At 59.3% G+C, this 25,571-nt stretch overlaps 2 protein-coding genes across 2 annotated transcripts; both read left to right on the forward strand.

Moving 5' to 3' along the window:
• Positions 1-1,180: 1,180 nt before the first annotated feature.
• Positions 1,181-12,929, forward strand: SIK1 (salt inducible kinase 1). The gene is made up of 14 exons (XM_037830944.1): positions 1,181-1,324; positions 1,586-1,757; positions 2,231-2,347; positions 4,576-4,639; positions 4,826-4,987; positions 5,105-5,229; positions 5,478-5,601; positions 6,187-6,401; positions 7,974-8,123; positions 8,213-8,335; positions 8,461-8,683; positions 8,926-9,201; positions 9,842-10,079; positions 10,414-12,929. Exons 2-14 carry the CDS (start codon positions 1,602-1,604, stop codon positions 10,724-10,726), a joined length of 2,286 nt encoding a protein of 761 aa, XP_037686872.1. The 5' UTR covers positions 1,181-1,324; positions 1,586-1,601; the 3' UTR covers positions 10,727-12,929.
• Positions 12,930-19,760: 6,831 nt separating this feature from the next.
• Positions 19,761-22,476, forward strand: LOC119541660 (basic salivary proline-rich protein 3-like). The gene is made up of 6 exons (XM_037845788.1): positions 19,761-20,075; positions 20,254-20,367; positions 20,492-20,551; positions 20,652-20,826; positions 21,121-21,255; positions 22,175-22,476. Exons 1-6 carry the CDS (start codon positions 19,761-19,763, stop codon positions 22,474-22,476), a joined length of 1,101 nt encoding a protein of 366 aa, XP_037701716.1.
• Positions 22,477-25,571: the final 3,095 nt, after the last annotated feature.

Genomic DNA, 25,571 nt, shown 5'->3' on the forward strand with positions numbered 1-25,571 from the left:
TCTCCCAAGGCGGTTTTTAAAGCTTTCTATCGGTTTTGCCTAGCTCTTGCTCCCTCCTTCCTCTGGGAAGTAGGATTTTATTTACGACACGGAAAAATGATTCTGGGGGCTAGGGGTTGAACTGTTGTCCCGGTCCTGGGAAGGTGACCTTGTTTGGAATCAGGGACTTCGAGGATGTGATGAGTTAAGCTGAAGCCGAGGTGGAGCAGGGTGGGCTCTGATCCATGACTGGTGCTTGGACCCTGAACCCTCTGACCACGCAGGATCCGATGAAGGGACCGGGCAGCTGAAGCTCCCTGCTGGCGAGAGAGGGGTCCTGGGAAGCCCTCCCACCCAGCCCCCTGGACTGGGCTCAATGTGTCTGGAGAGAACCGGCCCCATCCCACCCTACGAGGCTGACAGAACAGACCAGGGGTGGGGGGCACCCTCTCGTAGGTTTCCAGAAGACCCTGGAAGCAACGTCTCCTCGGCCTCAAGTTTCTCACTTGCTGAACATTTTTAGAATTTTACGGAACGAAAGGAACTGAAGGTCGCCCGTCCTGAGAGTCTCTGGGGTGGGGTGCGGGTGGAGGCGGAGTGGCAGGCACCGGGTCCCCTGCCATCCCGCCCGCCCACCCGTGACCCCCGGCTCCAGCCCCCACCCGCGCCCCTGGGCCCCGGGGGCCCGGTGAACCCTGCAGCCGCTTTCTGCGCCCGAAAGCCCAGCTCGGGGCGCTTCCCCCAGTCGCGGTGACCGCAGGGCCGGCGGGAAGGTGCACGCCGGCCGCCGTCGGGAAAGGCGCGGGCCGCACGCAGGTGCGGGCGCGGCAGCGAAGGGGTTAAGCCCTGCAGCGCCCGCCGCTCCCGGCAGAGGGCGACGCGCGGGCGAGCTCGCGGCGCGCACAGGCTCGGGCGGCTGACGTCACCGGGCCGCGGTCGCCCGGGCGACGGCCTCGTCGGCGCGCGCGTCAGAGCCGCCCGTCTCTTGGCAACGGCCCGATCTCCCGCGCTCCCTCCGCCCGGCGCTGGGCCGCGCGTCGCTCTGGCGTCAAAGCGACGTCAATGGGGCGGCCCCTCTCGGGCGGGCGGGGGCGGGGCCGGCGGCGGGGCGGGGCCTGGGCGGGCGGGGGCGGGGCCTGGCGGGGCTGCTCCGCGTGCGGCGCGCCGGCGGCTCAGAGCTGACATGCGGCGGCGGCCCGGGCGGCGGCGGCAGCGGCGGCGGGAGCGGCGCGGACGGCCGGGCGGGCGGCTGGGGCGGCGGGGCGCTGGGGCCGCACGGGCCGGCTAGGGCTTCCCGGCTTGCGCGCTCCGGGTCTCGGCCGGCGGGCCCGCGGAAGGCGGCGAGGTGAGGCGGCGGCGGGCGGGCGGGACGCGGCTTCCCACAGCCGCTCGGGGGCCCCGCGGCCCGCAGGTACGCGCGCCCGGGGGTCGCGGGCGGGGGACGCGGGCCCGCGCAGCCCGCGGGGCGTCCCTTTGTTGTGGGCGGGAGGCGCACACGCCTCCCTCAGGGGTTCGCGGGGCCGGAGGGGCTCGGGTGGGTGGGCGCGCGCGGGGCTCCGGGCCGTGGGGCGCGGCGGGGTCTGAGCCGCCTCCCGGTGTCCGGCAGGTGCGGCCGCGGAGCCATGGTGATCATGTCGGAGTTCAGCCGGGCCCCCGCGGGCGCCGGCCAGGGCGCGCAGAAGCCCCTCCGCGTGGGCTTCTACGACATCGAGCGGACCCTGGGCAAAGGCAACTTCGCGGTGGTGAAGCTGGCCCGGCACCGAGTCACCAAGACGCAGGTGCGCGCGCGGGGCCGCCCTGCCCGGCGAGGACCCTGCCCGGCGCCCCCGGGAGGGACGAGCCGGGGCGCAGGGCGGCCGGTTCCCCGCTCGGGGGGCCATTGTCCTAACGCTAAAAGGCTCACAGGTTTTGGTTTGGCAAAGAAAAAAGTCTTTTAGGTTATGTTTCTGCATAATTTCTACAAATAGTAAGGGGAGAGTAAAGAAGATATTGACCAAAAACCAGGACGGGGGTCTGGGTGGATTCAGAGCTAAGGCACTGAATAGTGAGTCTGCAAATAGTTAAGACTTTATTTAACTTCGATTATTTTAAGTAATATGAGTAGTTGCTGTGGTTATTTTTTCCCCAACGTTTTGTGACCTTTTGGGGGACATAAAGTGTTTTAGAAGTTAACCTGTAAAAAATGAAAAGGGTGTGTTAGGGTAAGTGAGGTTTTAATTTTTAAAGAAAATGCTCTTTTTAAAACCTGTAGGTTGCAATCAAGATAATCGATAAAACAAGATTAGATCCAAGCAATTTGGAGAAAATATATCGAGAAGTTCAGATTATGAAGCTCTTGAGCCATCCTCATATCATAAAGCTTTATCAGGTAAGGACCCAAGTTGCCTTTCCCTGTTCATTTTTTATTCTTAACAAAAGTCTGCAGTTTCTGAAGGTTGCCCTTTTTTGGGTGTGGGTGGGAGGAAGTGCGGAATCTGGGAGTGTTCATGTAAGGCAAATACGGTTTTTGTCAGCCGTGCACATATATTTACAATTATTTTCTTTTGGATCACAATCAAGATCTGCTTCATTAAAATTTCAGTAGTGCAATTTGTTCTAGTTCTAGATGTGTAGAGGTTGGTTGTTATATTTACTGTACTGTGAATACAAACAAACATCTGTAGTGTCGTCACAGGTCAAGCACTCAGTATAAAAGGATTTTGAGTGAAACTGGGAACTTCCGCCTTCGCAGATAATTATTAAACTTTAAACCAACCGCCCTTACAAGTTCTCATTAACTTATCTTTGCAAAGGCAGCAGCGAGCGCTTGTCTTCCCTGTTTAAACCCTTCCACCGAAAGTGGAGAGATGGAAATACTTCTGCGCGTTAAGAATGAGGAGCTTGTAATTTAATCCCAGTGAGGAGCGTGCCTCACTCCTGCTGGTTTGTTCCGTGGCTTTATTTTTTGCTCTTGTGTGGAAACTAATAAATGATATCTCTGAGAAACTAGTGCAGATTCGATTAATTAGGACAGCAAAGCACTCTCTTAGGGCCCCCTAGTCATAAATGACCAGTTTGCAAAGATAAAACCAAGTCTACTTGCAGAACAGCAAATTTTCTGCAAGTTCTCAGTGTTTTATTTGGTTGCGTTGGGTGCAGGTTCCTCCTTGTGGTTCTCAAGAGCCCCCGTGAAGCTGAGACGACCAGGGGAGGGTCACGTGCGTGGCTGCCTCAAATTGGCAAGGCAAGGTGGAAAATGCCGGAGGAGAGCGAATTCCTGATAGTTTAGAATCCTCCCCCGGCAGGCTCTGTGCCGGTGAAAGGTAGAGGGTGGACTCCCGGACGAGCTGCGTGTCCGGACTTGCGTGGTTCTCGGGATCTGCGCTCGGTTTCTGCTGTCGTTGTACGGTGTATGGCCCCCACATGCCTGGGATTTGCTCATGGTGAGGGATGCCTGGGCCTGTGGCATGTGCCCCCCACATTTCGGCAGGAGCGGGCTGGCTGGTTTGTGGTTTTGGCTGCGCCATCATGTACGTTGCTCGTGTGGAATTAGCTTTGTTAACTAATTGAATTTCCCCTGTGACCAGTTTCAGAGGACTTGTCTGCAGGTGGATTTTCTTACTGCCATCTACGATTCCTCAACCATCTGAGGCCGGTGGAATTTGGTGATGGCGGGGTGATTTTTACTGCTCTAGTTTTGACTAATTTTCATCCAGCTGGCACAGAGCCCGGAACCCTGCCATGACACTTCACTCAAAACATTTTTACTCTTAAATTTTTTCTTTTCCTCCTTTTTTTTTTGTTTCCTAAACTGAAAAAAGGGATAAACAGACATTTTCTAACATATCACTCTCTTGTGTATTTAGGGGCATGGGCAGTTAAAATTCCAACTAAACTGCATTGTGTTTACTTTTGTTGCAGATTTATGGTTCAAAGCAGCTATCTTTTAAGTCTCTTTTTAAAGGAATAACTATATCTTAAAGCCTAAAGAAGTCTTAGCTTCTAGAAGAATGTATTGTGTCTCCCTCTTCAGATACACATGCATTTGTTTTACCTTGCCTGTTAGTTAATATGTTTTAAATCTTTAAAAAATTGTTCAAAGTAAAACAAAATTCTTGATCTGTAAATGAAGTTTTAAGGTCTGTATTGACACATGCTGAGGAGTCTGTGATGCAAGCCCTTACCTGGCCAGGCTGCCTTCTTCAGCTTAATTTTTCATGTCCATAAAGCAAGTTGGAACAGGGTATTTGTTATCTATTATTCAGTGCATTCGGGCTGCAAATACCAGCTTGAATAGTCTGTTAACCTGTGAGGTTCCTTAAAGAAAGTCTGAGAAGGCCGTGAGGCAGTCTGAGTTCAGTAGAGTGATATAAAAAAATTCTAATAAACGCAGATCTTTTTTGAGAGAAGAAACGTGCAGGGATAGGCAAGTCCATGAGCAGTTTACTTCTGCCTTTCTGCAGAGGAAACTCTTTATCTGTTTCTTTAGTGCAGAAGTTTTACTTTCCTTTTTAAAATGATGTGTGCCTACCAGTCCTAAGGAAGTTCAACATTGGCAGGGTCCTGAGGTTGTTTCTCCCGTGGGCCTGTGGGTAATGTTGGGGCTTCTCGTTTTAGGTCATGGAGACCAAGGATATGCTTTACATTGTCACCGAGTTTGCGAAGAATGGGGAGATGTTTGGTAAGTCGCACTCATTTTGAGTGTCTGCTTGAAACATGCGGCGTTGGCTCGTCAGGACTTGCTTCTCCAGCGTGGGGGTCTGCACGTCTAATGCTCCCCAGCATTCCTCAGCTGCACCCTGGGGTGGGGGGTAGGGGCGGCCCTACTTCTGAATTCGGGGCTCAGCTGGGCTCTGGCGCTCCCCAGACTACCTGACGTCCAACGGGCGCCTGAGCGAGGATGAGGCGCGGGAGAAGTTCTGGCAGATCCTGTCGGCCGTGGAGTACTGCCACAGCCGCCACGTCGTCCACCGGGACCTCAAGACGGAGAACCTGCTGCTGGGCAGCGCCATGGACATCAAGCTGGCAGGCAAGGGGGCGCGGCCGGGGCCGGGGGGCCTCGGGGGACTTGTCCACACTCATCTTTGCCACGGCAGTGCTAATTTTTTTCTGTTTGCCTTCATCCGGCTGCTGCTTTGGCACTCAGATTTTGGATTTGGGAATTTCTACAACTCGGGGGAGCCCCTCTCCACGTGGTGTGGGAGTCCCCCCTATGCAGCCCCTGAGGTGTTTGAAGGGAAGGCGTACGAAGGCCCCCAGCTGGACATTTGGGTAAGAGTCTGAACGCACACAGTGCGTGCTCTGCTGTTTTGGGCGGTGGTCCTGGGCAGGTCTCCTGGGCTGTGCTCCTGGGCACCTGGGCTGTGCTCCCAGGCAGGGCTTCTGGGCCATGCTCCTGGTCCATGCTTCTAGGCAAGGCTGCTGGGCTGTGCTCCCAGTCAGGGTTCCCGGGCTGTGCTCCCAGGCCATGCTCCTGGGCAGGCCACACATGCTCACAGGGCCGTTCCTTTTCTCTGCAGAGCCTGGGGGTCGTGTTGTACGTCCTGGTCTGTGGTTCGCTCCCTTTTGACGGGCCCAACCTGCCCACCCTGAGGCAGCGGGTGCTGGAGGGCCGCTTCCGCATCCCCTTCTTCATGTCCCAAGGTGAGGGCTCCCGGGAGTCTCCGGGCTGGCCTGCGGGGCTGCCACACTGGGGTGACTGTTTTGGAGGATGAGGAGGAACTCGTTTCCTGAAATGCCAGCTTGACTGTCCCTGTGAATCAGCCACCTGTGGCTGTGGGCTGTTTGCTAGGTGCCCGCGGAGGAAACCCCACCCCTGGCGAGCCTTCTTGGCATCCAGGCACGGGCCCTTCCCTCGTGGGCGTGTCCCAGAAAGCCGGCGAGCCTGGTCTGCGGGATTGTCTCCCGGTGCTGGCCCCAGGGCCTTGGCCCTACCCATCGTGCCACTGAGGCGCTCACAGAGCTGGGGTGTGGGGGGGTACTGATGGGTCAGCCTGGCGGCCATTAGAAGCATCAGAGCGGGTCCTTCCTCGCCGTGAGTGGTGAGGTGGCCTGGCGGCTCCCTGCCCTTGGCCACAGCGTTCTTTCCAGGTGTAGATTGTCGTGGGAGGGAGGCAGCTGCCTCGGGCCCCACAGTGCTGAGGTGGGGAGCGGGGTGGGGGGTTGATGTGAGCAGGTGCCGGCCTGGCCCTCGGGGGGGGCTCAGTGCACCAACTCTGACCCCCCTAGACTGCGAGACGCTGATCCGCCGCATGCTGGTGGTGGACCCTGCCAAGCGGATCCCCATCGCCCAGATCAAGCAGCACCGGTGGATGCAGGCCGCCCCTGCCCCGCCGCCGGCCCCCTGCCCGCTGCGCGGCTGCAGCTCCAGCCTGGGCACCTACGATGAGCAGGCACTGGGCCTCATGCAGGCACTGGGCGTGGACAGGCAGAGGACGCTGGAGGTGAGTGCCCGGCCCCACCTGGGCTTGCCCTGCCAGGCGACATGGGGGCCTGGACGCACACGAGGGCAGCTGTACGCCTCGGAGCGACAGAACCCAGGCTCCAGGGAGGCCTCAGCAACTGGACGGAGAAGTGTCCCAGCACCCCCAACCCCCTGCACACCAGGCACCCCTGCACCAGCACACACACACACCCCCACACCAGGCACCCCTGTACCAGTACACACATACACACACACACCAGGCACCCCCCTGCACCAGCACACACACACACACACACACCAGGCACTCCCTACACTAGTACACACATTCACACACACCAGGCACCCCCCTGCACCAGCACACACACACACACCCACACCAGGCACCCCCTGCACCAGTACACACACACACACGCACACCAGGCACCCCCTGCACCAGCACACACACACACACACACACCAGGCACTCCCTACACTAGTACACACATGCACCCACACCAGGCATCCCCTGCACCAGCACACATACACACACGCACACCAGGCACCCCTGCACCAGCACACACCCCCCCACACACCAGGCATCTCAGCACCAGTACACACACACACACACACCAGGCACCCCTGCACCAGTACACACACACACACACCAGGCACCCCCTGCACCAGCACACACCCCCCCACACACCAGGCACCTCAGCACCAGTACACACACACACACACACACACACACACACCAGGCACCCCCTGCACCAGCACACACACACACACACCAGGCACTCCCTACACTAGTACACCACACACACACCAGGCACCCCCTGCACCAGCACACACACACACACGCACACCAGGCACCCCCTGCACCAGCACACACCCCCCCCACACACCAGGCACCTCAGCACCAGTACACACACACACACACACCAGGCACCCCTGCACCAGTACACACACACACGCACACTAGGCACCCCCTGCACCAGCACACACACACACACACACACACACACCAGGCACTCCCTACGCTAGTACACACATGCACCCACACCAGGCACCCCCTGCACCAGCACACACACACACACCCACACCAGGCACCCCTGCACCAGTACACACACACACACGCACACCAGGCACCCCCTGCACCAGCGCGCACACACACACCCACACCAGGCACCCCCTGCACCAGCACACCCACACACACGCACACCAGGCACCCCTGCACCAGTACACACACACACGGACACCAGGCACCCCCTGCACCAGCGCGCACACGGACACCAGGCACCCCCTGCACCAGCGCGCACACACACACCCACACCAGGCACCCCCTGCACCAGCACACCCACACACACGCACACCAGGCACCCCTGCACCAGCACACACCCACACACCAGGCACCCCCTGCACCAGCACACCCACACACACCCACACCAGGCACCCCTGCACCAGTACACACACACACGCACACCAGGCACCCCCTGCACCAGCGCGCACACACACACACACCAGGCACCCCTGCACGAGTACACACACCCCTTTGTCCTCCCCCATGCGCCCTCTTCCGCCCGCCTCCATGATAACCTCCGTTCGTCTCTCCCAGTCTCTACAGAACGGCAGCTACAACCACTTTGCTGCGATTTATTACCTCCTGCTCGAGCGGCTGGAGGAGTTCCGGAACACCCCGCCACCAGCCCGGCTGGGGATGGCCCCACTGCCGAGGCCCAGGAGCTCGGAGCTCAGCAGCTTTGAGGTGAGGGTCCTCCCTCCCGAGCCCACTGCCGCCCCTGGCCCTGGCCCGGCGTCCCCTTGCTCAGGTGCGCCTCCCCTCCTGCCGCCCAGGTGCCCCAGGAAGGCCTCTCCGGCGACTCCTCCCGGCCCTGCCTGCTGGGCCCCCAGGCGCAGGCCTTGGTGCAATCCGTCCTGCCGGCCGATATGGACTGCGAGCTCAGCAGCTCCCTCCAGGTGTGTGGGCGCCCGGGATGCTCACCCCAGGTGGGCTGGGGGCTCCCCATGCCCGTAGGGTCCCCTCTTCCCCAGCATGGCCAGCTCTCAGGCCCAGGAGATGACTGCGGGTTTCGGCCCTGCAGCCCTTGTTCTTCCCCGTGGACGCCAACTGCAATGGAATGTTCCGGCACTGCTCCGGGTCCCCCAGCAGCCTGCTGGACACGGCCATCAGTGAGGAGGTCTGGCAGGGGCCGAGCCTGGAGGAGGAGCTGAAGGCACAGGCCCCCCTGCCCCTGCCTGGCACCCCGGGCCGCAGGCACACGCTGGCCGAGGTCTCCAGCCACTTCTCCCCGTGTGCCCCTCCGTGTAAGTGCCCCCGTGGGCAGGGCGTCCTGCAGCCTGGGCAGGGGGTTCGTGGCCGTGGCAGCCTCTGGTGATGCGGGGTCCCAGGATTTGCCGTCAGTTCTCATCCTCGAGGCTGCACAGTCACACTCAGAGGCACTAAGTGTCGCTGCTTTGGTAGGGAGGCTGGTTTGGGGCTCACCCTGGGGCAGCGAGGTCCCTGGCCCTGTGCATGGGGCCCCCCTGAGGAGTGTGTGCTCCCCCAGGTATCGTGGTTGCCTCCTCCGTGGCGGCGAGCCCTTCCGAAGGCACCACCTCCGACAGCTGCCCGACCTTCTCGGCTAGCGACGGCCCCCTGGGGCTCAGCGAGGGCCCAGCTGCCCTGAGGCTGCTGGGCACCTGCTCCCCGCTGGGCCCCGCCTCGCCCTTCCTGGGCGCCCAGTCCGCCACGCCGGTGCTGCAGGGGGGCCTGGGCGGGGCCGTCCTGCTCCCCGTCAGCTTCCAGGAAGGACGGAGGGCCTCGGACACCTCGCTCACACAAGGTGAGGTCCCCTCCCTCCCTGAAAGGCGTCACTTTGTCCTTGGTGGCAGACGGTGTCTTCCTCATTCTCCAGCTGGGCCCGGGCGGGGCCGGCAGAGGACTGAGTGGGCGGCTACAGGCAGCCGGGGGTCCCAGGGCACGATGTGCCGCCTCTGCTGGCCAGTCCCCAAAGCACCAGAGCCCTGGGACACTGGGCAGCGGAGGGAAGGGGTTGGGGAGGGACCTCCAGCCAAAGCTGCCCCTGCCTGGCTGCCTGCCCCCTACCCACCCACTGGTACAGGGCTGGAGGTGCCCCTGAGCCCCCTCTGCGTCTGCGCTGGCTTCCCAGTGAACCCCGGCATCCCACGGCATGAGCCACGCCCTCCTTTCTTGACAAGTCCACCGTCCGCCCAGACGCCATCTAGTTCAGGACTAGTCCTGCTGCCCCACCCTCAGGAGGCAGCTGGCACCTGGGGGGGGGTGTTGTAAGAAGCGAGCAGGTGACCAGAGGGGACCCCTGACCCTTTAGGAAGGAATGAGGATCCCATTCGCATTCTCCATGGTTTCCTCACGTCCTCCCGAGGCCGGGAGCCCCCAAGTGAGCCCCGCAAACCTGGGCTGGGAGACAGCCACCCTGAAACAGCTCCTGTCTGTGTCCCCAGGGCTGAAGGCCTTCCGCCAGCAGCTGAGGAAGAGCGCAAGGGCCAAAGGGCTGCTGGGGCTGAACAAAATCAAGGGCCTGGCTCGCCATGTGTGCCCGTCCTCCTCCTCCTCCAGCCAGGCCCCCAGGGGTGGCCCGAGCGCCTTCCAGCCGCCCGCCCAGAGCCCGGGCCCCTACAGCTTGGGAGCCGGCAGCCGCGAGGGCCAGAGCTTGCTGGAAGACGTGCTCCACCAGCAGAGGTAGGGGGCTGCCCACCATGGCGTGGCTCCCACACGGAGTGCGGTGTTGCCTAAGTGACCTTGTCCCCAAAGTGTCCCCTGCTCTGGGGATTGCCATCCAGGTTTGGGGGCATTTGCTCGGGTTGTGTGGTTTAGAAGCCCATGAGCAGGGGTGGGCTGGCGGGAAGGAAAGCGTGTCGGCTGGAGGCCCTGAGCGGCCGTGCGCGAGGGCCAGGTGCGCGTGGGTCCGTCAGCCCCCGCCCGGGGGTCAGCTGTGGGCCCCCGAGTGTGTGGGTCCCTAGACTGTGGTGCCCGTCACGGCCCCGGGTGACCTCCCCTCCCGCGTTCCTGCCAGGTTGCTCCAGCTCCAGCACCACCCAGCGGCCCCGCCCACCCTCGGCCCCCAGGACAGCCCCCCAGCCCCCCAGCTCCCCAGCGCCCTGCTGATGCCGCCGCACCTGCCCCCAGCCAGCACCTCGCCCGTGGCCTCGGCGGCCCAGCTCCTGGACGCCCACCTGCACCTCAGCAGCCACGTGCTGCCCCTGCCCCCGCTGCCCCCCCTGGCCGTGCTGTCCCCAAGCTTCAAGCCCATGGGGCTGCCGCCGGGGGACTGCGAGATGGAGGGCCTGAGCTGCTGCCCGCGGGGAGCCTACGTGCTGGTGCAGTGAGGAGGGGCCGGGCTCGGCCGCTGGGGACCCTCCAGTGCCGCGAGGACCTGGGCTCAGCCGCTGTGGACCTCCTGGTGCCCTGTGCCCCCTGCCTCGGCTGCCCCCCAGCCACAGCCTCAGCTCACGGCCCCTCCTTCCCCGGCCTGGGCTGACCAACCCTTCGAAGCAATAATCTCAGCGTGTGTGAAGATGTTTCTGGACTCAAAGCCAATAACTTTCTAGAAGTGAAACAAGCAATATGTTAGGTATTTGGGCTTTTTAGTTTATTTTTGGTTTGTTTGTTTTTTTCCTTTGCACTGAATAACTGTGGCTAAGGATTGAAAACACTGGGGGATGTGACAGCTGAAGGGCGGTGGCTGGGAAGGGCCGGAGGAGGGAAGCCTGGGAACGTGGGTGGTCGTGATGGCGGAGGGGGTGCTGTCCGCGGCCCCCCGACAGTTACCTCTGAAACCGTGGCGTGAAGCGGGCCTCCATGGCCACAGAAGTGGAGGCTCCACGTTGCGTTGTGTGCGTGTGTGCGTGTCGATTAGTGTCTTTTTTTCTTTGGGTTGTGAATCATTCTCCACTTTCTGAAACATTTATGCTTTAAATGAAACTGTGAACTTTCCGCTTTACGTATTGGTTTTTACAAAGCTGTAATCGTCAGCCCGGGAGAAGATAACCTACAAATCCTCGGAATTTTTCTCCCTTGATACCAGAACCCAGAGTCAAGTTTTTTTATTGTTTTCAATAAGAAGTTTTATAAACTGCTCAAGAATTGGTGTTCAAGCATTCTTCAGAGGAAGCTCAAGAATGAACAGAGAAGCCCGGGCTGGGGGACCCTCCCTCCGTCTCCCACCCCCTCCCCTGCGGAGTCCCCAGGCCTCTGAAGAAGCTGGGGGAGAATTCTTCTCTTGCTGCACATTTTATTTCCGCTGCTAATTAAGTTTTTACGCATTTCATTATCAGGGTCCAAAAAGAACAACCGACTTGGGGGGCAGTGAGGTTGGGGGGCGCGATGTGCAGTAGTGCGCAGCCGCACTTGTTTGGCAGAGTTGGGGACGCAGGCACCGGCCCCCGGCCTGGAACCTTCCGTCCTGCCTCTGCGAACCTGCACGGCCCCGCTCAGGGTGGGCTCCCTGCGTTTGGCTTTTGTTCGAAGAAAACGAAACGAGATGTTTAGGTCAATGTTTTTAGGCTTTCCTTTTTACACAAATATTTTACGTGTATACAAATAGGATAGAGATACACTACTTATCTTTTATACTTTTACTACACTTTTGTGTTTCTGGCTTCACTTTCCCTCTTGGATAATGTTGGGGAACGTTCCTTTTGGCACCCACTTGTGGGTGGGTGGGGGGCTCAGGGCCTTTTCCTTCCCTCAGGGGCCCCCAGCTCGGTACCCCCATGCGGCGGCTCCATCTTCTCAAAGCCTCTTTGGAATTAAGCGAGGAAAACTGCTGCTTCCCACGGGCATCTGCCCGCCAGGTGCCCGCCCCTACCTAGCCAGGTGCCTTCAGCTCACGTGGGCTCCTCACAGCCTGCGGTGTTAAAGGTAGTGGAGAAAGGGAAGGGGGTGTTTTAAAAGCCAAAGATTGACCAAGTCCCCGCGAGGGTAGGACGACAGGCCGGGCGTCTGGGGAAGCTGGGGCCAGCCACCCCGTGCTGAGGGACCCTGCCACAGACAGAACCGCTGAAATCTGCTCAGACGGGGAGAACCTTCCGGACGGGCGATTCTGAGCCCCTGGGCAGCCGGTGCCTCGCCTTCGTTTCCACGGAGGTGGCACAATCGATTCCAACGCTGAAAACCGTTTGCCCTTCCTAAAACGATTTCTGTCCCAGTGCCATGGATCGAAAGCTCAGAAACCGCTGCGCGTTCCCTCTCTGAAGCAATGACGAGCACTTTACTTCTGTGTTTTTTTTTCCCTTTCCTTATTGCTGTAGAACCTCTCTTGGAGGACGGTCAGGTCATGTTTTCATTTCTTGTGTGTGTGTGGAGTGTGTGGGGTGCGTTCTGTAGGCGTTCTCCCCGGGCCACTCGCAGCTTGTGGCCGGTGGCCCATTCAGACACTACGTGGTCGGACTCAGATGTACATAGTGGTTTGTTTTTTATCCTAACAGAGTTATTTTATTTCTTATGTTGAAATGAGAAATGTATGCCAAGTGATTAGTCAATGTGTGTTTTTTAATTTAATATTTAAATAAAATGTGTGGGGGAAAAGAGCCTCGACGTTTCTCCTTGGTCTGTGGCCGTGGGGACCCCTTCCTTCCGAGCTGCCACACTCACAGGCCGTGTCCTCCAGGTCTCAAAAGGGCCATCTCCCACCAAGCACCGACGGGGTCCACTCCAACCGGTGCCCCTCCTGGGAGGCTCAGCACCCCGGCTGTCTGTGGCCGGCCTCCCTCCCCGGGGCTCCAGCCGTACCCCCACTCTCACTCCTTCCCTTGTAATGTTCTCTGGATCAGCCTAAAAATCGAGGTTTTGCCAGAAAATCCCGAGCAGATATGTTCCAGCCCCTCCAAGTAAGCTTTAGCTCCCTCTCGCAGCCGGGCAGGTAAGGCTGCAAAGATCAAAGGGTCACGTTCATTTTGGTTCCACGCCAAGGGGTTTTGGGAAAATGGTTCTTCCGAGGGGGGCAGTGCCAAATGAGTGGACGGGAGCTTCAGGGCAGAGAGCGGGGCTGGCTGGGAGTGGGGCCGCGGTGGGCAGACGTCACGGATGAAGGAAGCCGTTGGTGAGAACACTCAGGAAGTGTCTCCATCGCATGGAATATTGCTTCAATGGTGGAACGTTCTAGAAACTTGCAGCTCCTCCACCTGCTCATTCCGCGATGGCCTCTGACGTCACTGGATGTAAGCCAGGTGCTGGCAGGGATCCTCAAGGTTGTCGGCGTGGCCTCCTCACCTCCTTGTGTGCTGAGCGGCCTCAGCAGTTTTTGCTGCTTGCTTAAGAACAATCTCATGAAATTTTAAATCTCTAGGTATGGCTGATATTGCATTAATGAGCTGTGAGGCTGTGCAGGAGTCCAAGCCAACTCATGCACCTCCAAGAAAGCTCCAGAAACCTCCTGTTACCACCTCTGCCTGGGGGACCCCACTGGGGAAGCCAGCACAGCATCGGGGCTGGTGCCCTGTGCTCTGCCCGCAGCCCCCGTAGCTGCCAAGGGAGTGGCTCGCCGGCGTGGCACTTGGGTGTGGGTGTCGTGGATTCACTGTTCCAGGAGGAGACTGCGGGGAGGATGGGCTAAAGGGAAACCAGGGTGCGCTGTGCGGGAAACTGGAGTCTCAAATGGGTAAGAACTTAAGCAAAACTTCACGTCTGAAACTCTTGATCTTTGTCTCTCACATGCGTGTTGTGTTCATTAATAACTCGAGGTGTGTGTGTGTGTCTGGGCTCCCCAGCCTGGTGGCCACTCCATGGGGAGCGGTGCAGGTACCGGGTAGGGGGTTGCCTCAGTAAGAGCTGGGGCGCACGGGATCCCCATGTTCAGGTGCCTGGCTTGTTCCAGAACCCGTGGCCTGTGATTAGCAGACCTGGTGGAGTTCCTGTTAAGCCCTCCTACAGTTCCTGGGTCAGGAGTGTCGGCCCCACTCCAGCGGCACTGGGTGGGGCCTGTGGGAGACTCTGCCCTCGGCTCCAAGGATGAGCTCCAGCTTCGTTTCCAGCCCTTTCCCTGGAGAGGAGGCCGCGTGGCCCGGGGGTCCCACCTGCGGCCTTTCCACAGTGCAGCTGACCGCGCCCCCTGAGGGCTTGCGCAGGGCTGACACCGGAGGTTTGCTCGCTCCTGTTGGCGCCTGGCAAGGCCACGTGGTTGCACGTCTGCAAACGATGCGGGTGCTGGGTGTTGGGGATTTTACTAGGAGAATCCCGATAGTGATGGTCAACGGCCACCTGGGGCAGAGACCTCTGCGGGCCGATGACCACCAGAGTCCCTGGGCTGGGCACGCGGAGCCGTCTGGGGCTGCACCCGGCCTGGCAGCTTTCCCTGACCTTCCTGGGCACGAGCTTCCTCCTTCTCGAGAGGGTAGGGTGGTGAGGGTGCCCACCATGGGGCCATGTGAAGCCTGGATGGCATAGGAAAGCCTGACTGCAGTGCCAGCATGCAGGAAGCCTGGGTATCCCGGAGGGACCAGCCTCGGCTGGGACGGCCAGCGGGTGCCCGAGCTGCCCCAGGTCCAGCCGCCGGCCTTACTGACACTGGCCCTGAAAACGCTGACTCCTCCAGCTGCCCCTGGGTGCCCGTCTGCTGTCAGCCAGGGTCACTGGTGCTCCGGCTGCTGGCCATCGGGCAGCAGAGATGGGGGGCGGCCTGCTTTTAGGGGGAAGGCTTTCTGGGGCCCAGAAATGTGGCCGCCAGGGATGGAACTGGCTTCTAATGTGGGGGTGGGGGCCCCCAGCGCAGAATGGAGGCCCCTGGGGACGGCGCTGAGGGCGCTTTGGGGAAGCTCGGGGCTGGGTTTTCTTTCATGTGCGCTTCTGATGGCGGCGGGACGTGGGATGCAAAGCTGCTTGGGGTGGAAGGAAAAATGTCTGCCTATTAGTTTTTCTTCCAGAATAAAACCAAGACGATTGGATGAGCACGTGGTTGGGGTGGTGGAGGCCTGAGGGCCTGACCTTTGACCTTGGGGGCGGGGCTTCTTGGGTGAGGGGGTCCCAAGAAGGGGGCCAGGGTGGACAGTCCTTGAGCAGCCTTAGGGTTTTCAAGGTGCGGCCTGGGGGCTGCTGTCCAGGCGAAGGGAAGAGAATGGAAACCAGTGGCCTGAGCTGGGAGGACGGTGGCTGGAGGGGAGGGGGGAGGCAGAGCAGGGGAGGGAGAGACAGAAGGAGGGAGGGAGGAGGGAAAGCGAGAGAGCGAGACAGAGAAAAAGAGCAGAGCAAGAACTAGTTCAGTTCCTCCCCTCAGGGGAGCTCCTGGGTTTCGGTATGACTCACTTGTCTTTAATTTTCATTATTTCACTTATTTGAATGTGACTTCTGTAAAAAATACATATATAAAGGATTTTAAAAATGTTCGGGAAACCCAGCAGCCCCCAAACGCTCCACTCACCACTTGTCTTTGGAGAAGCCTTGAGCTGGCAGGGGGCCCGGGGGTGCCAGGCCAGTGGGGTCTCCCCAGGCGCTTTCTTGGGGTTTCCTTTTAGATCTGCGGGGGTGGCATCTCAGCCACAGAAAGGTGCATGGGAAGCCCAGGGCGCTGGGGACCCACCTGAAGGCCGTGAGGCATGACAATGAGCTTTCCCAGGGGATGCGACCCCATAAAAAAATGCACCCCTAAAACCCCAATATTGTTGAGGCCCAATTTACGTAGAGAAAATGCACCTTTCTAAGTGCATAGTTCCATGGCTCCACCGCGAGCAGCCTGCGTGACCCCCGCTGAGTCGGTCCAGGGCCTCCCTCCGCCCCCAGAACGTTCCCTGGGCCCCGCACAAACCCCTCCTGCCAGGCCAGGGAGCGCCGCGGTCACTGTGGAGCTGCAGAGTCCCCTGCGAATGGAGCCCTGCGGCCCGGGCTCCTTGTCACTGTGGCTTCTTTCATAACAATTATTTTGAGACCCGTCCGTGTGTTGTGCACATCGGTAGATCATGCCCCGTTGTGGCTGAGTGCGATCCCGTGGAATGGCGGGCCGGAGTTTATCCGTCCACCTGTGGATGGACATTTGGTTGTTTGCAGTGTAGACCACTGTCCGTGAAGACAGCATGAATATCCGTGCGCGTCTCTGTGTGGACGTGTTCTCATTTCCCTCGGGTGAATAGATCAGGGTGCGTCTGATGGGCTCTGACGGCAGGGTAGGAGTTAACTGTCACAAACGGCCAGGCTGCTCTCCCACGTGGCTGCTCTGTTTCACATCCCCTCAGCAGTGGACGCGAGCTCCAGTAGCTCCGGATCCTCAGTGTTTCCCATTTCAGCCATTTTAATGGGCGTGTAGCTGATCTTGTTGGGATTTTATTGTGCACTTCCCTAATAACTAGTGCTTTTTAGCACCTATTTATGTGCTTATTAACCATTCTTTCTTCAAGTCTTTTAACACGTTTGCCCTTTTTAATTGAGGGGTTTGTTAATAATTCTTATTATTGAGTTGTAGTTCTTTTATATTCCACCCTTTGGTGTGTATGTGCATGTTTGTGTGTGGAGGGAGGGAGGGAGGGAGGGAGGCAGGGAGGAGAGAGGGAGAGAGTGAGAGAGAGAGAGAGAGAGAGAGAGAGATTATGTCTTCCAGCCTGGGTCTCACCTTTCACTTAGAGTGGAAGGTTTTAATTGTGAAGTCCAGATTATCATTTTATCTTCTCTGGTCATGCTTTTTGCGTCCTGTCAAAGAAATCAAAGTCTTCCCTGACATTGAGCAGATTTTCTTCTCTGTTCCTTCCTAGTGATGTTGACTTTTATGTCCACATCCGTGATCCACTTTGAGTTTCTTTTTGTTTATGGTTTGAGAGAGCAGTTGAGGCTATTTTTTCTCTATGGATATCTAGTTGTTTCAAGCACTATTTACTGAAAGATGCTCCTTCGCCTGGTTGGATTAGTTTGGCACTTTCATCAGAAGCCAAGTGGCCATATAATAAAAGGCCTGAACTCTGGGCTCTGTCCTGCTGAGCTCTGTCTGTCCGTCCTTACGTCAGTATGGCACTGTCTTGATTATGATAGCTTAAGTCTTGACGAAATCAGGTGGTGTCTAATTTTGTTCTTCTTTGTCTAGATTATTTTTGCTTTTCTAGTTCCTTTTCATTTCCACATAAATTTTAGAATCACCTTGCCAATTTCTACAAATTATGTTGACTCCATATGTGGAAAACTGGCCTTATTTCTTCCTTAGATGTTTGATGAAATTTCTCAGCGAAGGCCTTTGGGACTGAAGTTTTCTTTGTGGGAAGGTGTCACAATACAAATTTGATTTCTTCAACAGATTTAGAGCCATTCAGATTTTCCCTTTCACTTTTGAGTGAGCTCCGGAAGTTGGTGTCTTTCAAGGCATTTGTCCATTTCATCCGTGATGTCAGGTTTATTGGTCTAAAGTTCCTAATATTCTCTTATCCTTTCATTGTCTGTCGAATCTGTAATGTCTCCTTTTTCACTCCTGATATTGATCATTTGTATTCTCTTTTTAAAGTTGGTCTAGTTGGAAATTTATCAATTTTGTTTTTAAAAATTTTTTTTCATTTCACTGATTTTCTCTATTGTTTGTCCATTTTATATTTAATGGAATTCCTCTCATGTCTTTATCTCCCTTTTCTACTTACTTTGGGTTTAATTTGCCTTTTTCTTTTCGCTTATTAAGGTAAAAGATTAAATCATTGATTATATATTTTTCCTCTTTTCTAATGTAAACATTTAAGGCTATAAATTTCTATTTGAGCACTATTTTAGCTACATTCTACCCATTTTGATATGCTGTGTTTTCATTTTCATTCAGTTGGAATCTATTTTCTGTTTTTCTTTGTAATGTCTTCTTTACCCTTGGGTCTATATTTTGGTTCTCAATTTATGACTTAATTCTGTTGTAGTCAGAAAACAGATTTTAAATAATTTCAGTCCTCTTAAATTTATCGAAATTTGTTTTCTGGCCCCAAATGTGGTACATCTTGGCAAACATTCCGTGTGCACTTGAAAAGAAAGTGCATTCTGTTGTTGGATGGAATGTTCCATAAATGTCAGTTAGGTCAAGTTAGCTGATTGGATTGTTCAAATCTTCTACATTCTACTGGTTTTCTGTCTCCTGCTGATGGCTGAGATAGGAGTGGTGAAATCAAAGATTATAGTTGTGGTGTACCAGTTTGCTAATGCTGCCAGAATGCAAAACACCAGAAATGGATCGGCTTTTATAAAGGGGGGTTATCTGGTTACATAGTTACAGTCTTAAGGCCATAAAGTGTCCAAGGTAACACATCAGCAAAGGGTAACTTCACTGGAGAATGGCCAGTGGTGTCCATAAAACCTCTGTTAGCTGGGAAGGCATGTGGCTGGCGTCCACTTGCTCCCAGGTTGCATTTCAAAATGGCGTTCTCTGAAATGCCAGTGTCAGCTTCCAATGGCCATCTTTAAAATGTGTCTCTCAGCTGCAGCTCCTCTCTCAGCTCCTGTGCGTTCTTCAAAGTGTCCCTCTTGGCTGTAGCAGCTCGCTCCTTCTGTCTGGGCTTATGTAGTGATCTAATAAACTAATCAAGGCCCACACGGAATGGGTAGGTCCACACCTCCATGGAAATTATCCAATCAGAGTTATCACCTACAGTTGGGTGGGTCACATCTCCATAGAAACACTCAAAGAACCACAATCCAATCAATACTAGTATGTCTGCCCACACAAGATTGTATCAAAGATAATGGGGTTTTGGGGGACATAATACATCCAAACCAGCACATGTGGGTTTGTCTATTTCTTCAGTTTGACTAATTAGGTGCCTACATTTTTAGGATTGCTATGTCTTCTTGAAGAATTCACTCTTTCTCCATTTAAACGGTCCCTCATTATCTTTGGTGACCTTCTTTGTTCTGAAGTCTGTTGTAACTCATATTGATTTAGCCATTCTAACATTTTTATGGTAGCGTTGGTGTGAGATATCTTGTGCCGTTTTTTCACTTTTAGCCGTCTGTATATTTGAAGTGGGTCTCTTGTGGAGAGCATATAGTTGGACCTTGGATCCAATAAAACACCGTCTCTGCATTTTAATTGGTGTGTTGGGTCCATTTAGCGTTTAATGTAACTAATGACGTGGTTGAGGTCAAACCTGCCATCTTGCCCTTTTTGCTGTTTGTCTCGTCTCTTGCGTGTCCTCTTTTCACGTCCCCATTTGGGTCGAGGGCTTTTCCATCGGTCCCTTTGTGCCCCCACTGTCTTCTTAGCCCTGGGGTGGGAGCTGCTGCCCATGCGACCCCCTCCCCACCCACTGCTTGGAATGTAGACACAGGCCCATGGAGCATTGGGGGAGATGCTGGGCCAGCCCCCCACTTCAGCCAAGCCCCCAGCTCTTCTGCATTTACAGAATGTAGTACCCTGAAAGATTTATTGGTTTTTGACAAAAGGGTTCAACAACAGTGACAAAAGTTGAAAACCGCTCGTTGATGCAGCAGCCTCATTCGATAGCCGTAGAGCGGGACTCAGAGAGGACACGTGAACTCACGGGCACTGAAGTTCTGGGGCTGGTGCAAAAGCAGGGCCCCATTTCAGAAGCAGGAGCTGATGAGCGACCAGCCGGGTCTCTGGAGCCGGTCAGCTGTGGGACGGAGTCCGGCTCCTCCCCTGGCCGAGCACGTGGCCTGGCTGAGCTGCAGAGCTGCTCCGAGCCCCTTTCACGTCAGCATGTGCCCTGGGGTGTCCTCAGGATTCTGTGGGGGCAGGACAGGCAGGGCGGGCCCCAGAGGATGCGCCGGGCAAACGTGAGCTACGTTATTTGTCCTTGTTCAGCCTGTCCTGTGGCATCACCGACCTGGCTCAGGCAGTCGTGGGGACGGACCTCCGCCAGGGGAGGGCAGGGCCTACGGGGGGGGCTGGGGTGTCAGTTCAGGGGCCCAGGGGCCTGGCTCCCCACCCCTGGAAGTCCCTGCTGCCCTTCAGAAAGCCTCACAGTGCAAGTGGGAGAAAGAAGGGCACAGGGGCTCCTTCCCACCTGTGGGCACCTGTCGCCCCTGTGGCATGGAGGCTGGCACTGCCGGCGAGGGGAGCCCCGGGGTGAGAGGGCAGGTGCAGCGTCAGTGGGGGTGGAGCCCAGCTGGTCACCACCCGGGAGCCCCCCAGACACCCAGGGCTCCTGGGGACCCTGCTCTCCCTCTCCCTGGCCCGGGGTTGCCTTTAGGGCGTGTGCAGCCTTCTGGACGGGGGCACTGCAGACATTTACTGGGCGAGTTCCCTCTCGGTGCGGGGGATAACTAGTTTTCCTGAAATAGGCACGGCAGCCCCATAATCTCCACCTGCCTGCCTGGCCTCCGGGCTGGGGCAGGCTCTGACGGCCGCAGTCCCTCACGGGCAGGCTGGCCACCGGCCACTCGGGCTCCAGAGCCCACAGCCCACGGCCCCAGCTGCTGGTGCTGCAGGGGAACTGGGGGCCGGTGGAGCTGGGGTGGCGCGACCCGGCTGAGCCATCCTGCCTGGGCCCACGGGGCATGAGCAGGTCCCAGGGCAGTGTGGAAGGTCAGGCCGGGCTGGCCGGGGGGAGCAGACGCCTGTGAAGTTTGGGGGGGCAGCCAAAACTGCCCTTTGTGGATGGAGCCCAAAGCCAGAGAGATGGAGGGTGGATTTGGGGGGCCGTGCAGCTCCCCAGCCTGGAGGTGTGGTGCCAAAAGTAGACGTCAGCACCAACCCAGCATCCAGCTCACCAAAGGGGGTGACACAAAAACAAGTGCTAATTGCAAGCCTGGGGCAGCAGGACAGGTGGGGGGCGGTATCTGCAGGTGGGCTCCCCAGGGCCACACGGGGTGCCTGCAGCATGGAGCACCGAGGGCTACTCCGCAAGTGCTGGGCGAGTGACCCACGGTGCCCCCATGATGCTGGCACTGCTGGCGTCTGCGCCTGACGTGCCAGCCCAGGGCCCCCAAGCTCCCCCAGCAAGGCCACCAGCTGGTGCCTGGCCGAGCCCCCCCAGACCGAGGCACCCTGCCCGGCCCAGACTCCTGTGGGTAGAGGTCCTGGGTGCTCCTGGGGACCGGGCATGCTGAGGGGAATGTGGTGCCCCCTTGGATCCCCATGAGGCCCCGAGAGTTGTCACAGGTTGTAGGTGCCCCTGGGAGGGCGAGCCAGGTCCTGGCCAGGCCAAGGCCCCACTGTGCGCCCCCTGCCCGCCTGGCCTGGGCCTCACAAAAGAACAGTGTCCATGTGCGGAATGTGGGGAGGGCTGCGAGCTGGCGATGCCACCGTCCCCCACCATCCTCCTGCAAGCCGGAGACCCTTTCTGGCCCACCCGAGGAGGGACATGCTCCTTGGGGATACCTGGACAGCAGGGAGGTGGAAGGGGCACCCCCTTCCCACACACTGCCCACAGGTTCTTCCCTGATTGGCTTAGGTCGTGGCCTGGGGGTCCTGGGGGCTCTCAGGGACACCCTTGTGTCTGGACAGGGGACAGCTGGCCCTGCCTCAGGGTGCAAGCTGGTGACCTCGGGAGAGGCAGCTGCTTTTACCAGGGGATGCCTTGGGGGGCTCGCTGTGCACTGTCAGCAGCACCCCCACTCCCTGCCCGGAGGGGCACAAGGGCCTCAGTCCTGCAGAGATTGGACGGGGACCCCAGCACCCACCACTCCACGGTGCTCCTCAGAGAGAGGAGTCCCCTGGCCCCTGGGTGCTGCAGCCACCTCGGGCTGGTCACCATCCATGCTGGGGGGGGACAGGACAGGGCACCCTGAGGGCCCGTTTCCCAGGAGCCGGAAGCGAGGGTGGGCCCGGCCTCCCTAGGGTGCAGGGGCCGCCCCCCGTCCCCCCAGCCCTGTGCCTCAGGACAAGCTGCTCCTCACCCCAGGGCTGGGCCCCCCGTGACTGGGCCGCACAGGTGGGGACCCCAGCCCGGGCCGCGTGCCCGGCTTCCGCCCTGAGGAGCTTCTGCTTTCATTTCACTACAAACCAGAGCCCCTGCAGGGACCCTCGGAGCAGCCGCGGCCCCAAGCTGTGCACGGGCTCCTGCTCCCCGTTCCGGAAGAGCTGTCCTCCGGGGGTCCCCACCCCCCCTGCCTCCTGCCTCCTCCCCACTCCCAGGCCCGCCACACACCCCCAACTCCCCCAATCCCCAACCCCCAGGGGCTGCCCCCCCGGGCCCACCCTCCCTGCTCCCCGTCTGCCATCCTCCTGGCCTGAGCCCCCCACCCCACCCCCGGTCTGCCCGCTGGGGGTGGCCTGTCTGGGGACCGCCTGACACTCCTTCCTGAGGCTGGCAGGACTGTTGTAGGAGGCCGTGGGGTGACCCGTGTCCCGAGCACCCTCTGCACCCTCTGTGGGGTGTGTTATCTCCTGGGCCTCGCCACAGCCTGGGAAGGTTGGGGCTGCGCTGCCTGCTTTACGGGTGGGGAAAGTGAGGCACAGATCCCGAGGGGGGCGGGCACCTGGAGCACAGCCTCTGACCCTGGGCCGACCTGCTCCTGCTCCCAGAGGCCCCGGCTGGGGGCAGGGTGGGGTCAGGCTGGCCTTGGGGGGCCACGCTGCAGGCATGGCCACCTCGGGCCTCTCTGGAGGGAGCCGGGTGGCCTGGGCACAGGGAAGCCAGCGTTGGCAGAGGATGGACGTGTCCCATCTCCAGCTCCTCTGACGGGTCTGGCTGGGAGGGTTTGGGGTGGTTTCCCCGGGCACAGAGGTGGGGGGTGGGCCTCTTTAGGGCTGGGTGCCCCCAGCCGCATGGTACCGGGGGGTCTTGCATACCCTCCGTCTTCATCACCACACACCAAGAAACCTCATTGGTGGGTGGGAAGCTGAGAGGTTTATCCTCACCAGGGGCAGATGGGGAAACTGAGGTTTCAGAGGTTAACCACGGAAGAGACAAAGGCGCCCTGTGGTGGCTGGAGCGGCAGGCTCGGCTGCTGGGAGGGTCCGGGCCCCTCGGGACTGCCAGCCTCCTTCCTTCCCTCTTTGGGGAGACAGCGTTCTGCAGCCAAGGGTGACAAGATGCCCTGAAAACTTGTGCCAGGCCCCTGTCACCCCCCCGACCGATGAAGTCAAGGTTAAAGACCTCGTCCCCCATCAGAGCGGGTGAGCGGTGGGCCACGGTCAGAGCCGGGTGAGAGGGTGGAGCCTCTCCAAGGTGGGCTCCCTGTGCCCTCCAGGCCTGGCTGCCACGTGGGGTGTGCTGGCCACTGCCGAGCTCCCAGGAGGGATGCAGGCCTCAACCTTTCCATCCCCACGGCACCCCATCTCGACCTTCTCCCTGAGACAAGGGCACAGCGGGCTCTGTAAGGGACAAGGGATGTGGCCTCAGGACTTCTTGCTGGGTGTTCAGTGACTCCTGGGGCAGTGCCCACTTGCCAGCCCCGTGATGAATGCAAGAAACCCCTTCCCCGTGCCAGGAGCCCCTTGTCCACCCCAGACATCGTCACATCTCTGCGTGGTGGCTTTAAGTGGACACGGGTCCTCTGGTGGCCCTGGGCAGGGGAGAGAACCCGCAGCCCTGGCGCGGGATGTGGCTGTGGCCGCGGGGTCAGGGAGGGCAGTGGCGAAGCTGGGAAGCTGGGAGCCGGCACTTCCCGTGCACCCCCCACCCCCCGACTGGGCCTCTCCTCTCAGCTCTCGTCCCCACCCCCAGGCCTGGGAAATGACCGCGCTCCGCAGGTCCCAGGCCCGACAGCAGCAGGGAGGGGACCCACCAGCCTCCCCCACTTCCTCCCCTCCACTGACCCTCCTGCCGCGAGGACCCCGGCTCCATCAAGATGTGTCCATTCAAGTGCTTCTCTGGGGAGGCTGGGGACGGGGACAGTCTGCCGGGGCCCAGGGGACACTGTCCTGTCACGCTCTGCCTCCACTGCGGTCAGGGCTGTCGGGTACACAGCGGGTCACTTTGTGCAGCCCGAGCACTGTGTCCTGGGGGATGTCCCCACAGGCTCGAGGGGTCCCCGGCCACTGGGGCGGGAGTGGGGAGGGGCCGGCCTTGCTCCTGGGACGCAGGGCCCAGGGCCCGGGGGGAGCCGCTGGCCGGGCAGGCCCACCTAGGCTGCACCAGCTGGGTGGGCACGGGGGCGAGGGCAGCGGGCCCCTGTGGGGTGCGGGTTGGGGATGGATGGCTCTGGGCAGGATCTGCCCACCCTGAGCCAGCACCCTCCCTGCTGGTGACACCAGGCTGGGGGTCCTGCCAGGGCTGGGCGGGGGCGGTGGGCTCACTGCTGGCAGCCAGACCAGCCCTGGCCGCGGAGCCTCACTCCACTCCCAGCACCAGTGGGGTCGGGGCAGTCGAGGAGCCCCCAGCACGTGCATGGGGGGGCTGTACCTTCCTGTGCTTACTCCCCTGGGCCCGGCGTCCAGGGCCACCGGCCAAGCTACCTGCCACCTGGGCCAGGGCTTGGTGCAGATCCCTCAGGGCCACGTTCCGCAACCCCTCCAGCTGGGCGCCTCTGGTCAGCTGGTGGCAGCCCGGCCTGAGCTGCACACGCAGGCCTCGCCTTGCGCCGTCCTGGGTGAAGGGCCCTGGCCTGGGGCCGGGTCAGGCTGTACTTGCCTCATCCAGGAACAAGGAAACGAAAACACGCAGAGGGAGGTGGTGTGGCCCCGCTGGCCGAGCGGATCTAGGGCAGAAAGCAGCAAGGGCAGAGGGTGGCACGGGGGCTGGGAGCTGTGCAGGTGGGCCGTGGTTCGGGAACCTCCTCAGGGCCCAGGGGAGGAGCACTCAGCTCCCCACAGCCCCCCACTCAGCTGACTCCCCACTTCTGCTGCACCCATGCCCACCACCCATGCCCACCCTACATAGGAGGTGGGGATTCCCAAACTCCCGAGGGGCCGACTGAGGCCGGACACGGTCCTGGTCCAGGGTGAGGGTCAGGGTGGGGGTTGGGGTGAGGGTCCAGGAGAGGGTCCAGGCCGCCTTGTGAGGTGGGAAGGCCGCACCTGCCATACCCCTGACCCCTGGCACGTGAGGGCCCCGGCCGGGAGGGATGGCTGCGATGAGCTGGAGGCCCTGGTGGCCGCGCAGAACCAGCCCGCAGTGGCCCCGCAGCTCCTGGGAGGTGGCCCCTGCGAGGAGGGTCCTCCCTGGCCCCCGGTGGGAGAGCCTTGGCGCAGACGTCGTCCCCGGGCTCCGGTGCCCGCTCCCTGGGCTGTGTCGGAACGGGCTCCTGCCACCCCCAGGACCCCTTGCCTCCCCCGTCTCACAGAGGGCCGGGGCGTGGACCCTGCCCAGGGGGCAGAGAGCGGCAGGAGGTCCGGCTGGAAAGGACCGTGAGGAGTACCGTTGGGGTGCCGGTGGGGAAACCGAG

Source organism: Choloepus didactylus, chromosome 1 (assembly GCF_015220235.1).
Source record: "Choloepus didactylus isolate mChoDid1 chromosome 1, mChoDid1.pri, whole genome shotgun sequence".
NCBI lineage: Eukaryota > Metazoa > Chordata > Mammalia > Pilosa > Megalonychidae > Choloepus > Choloepus didactylus.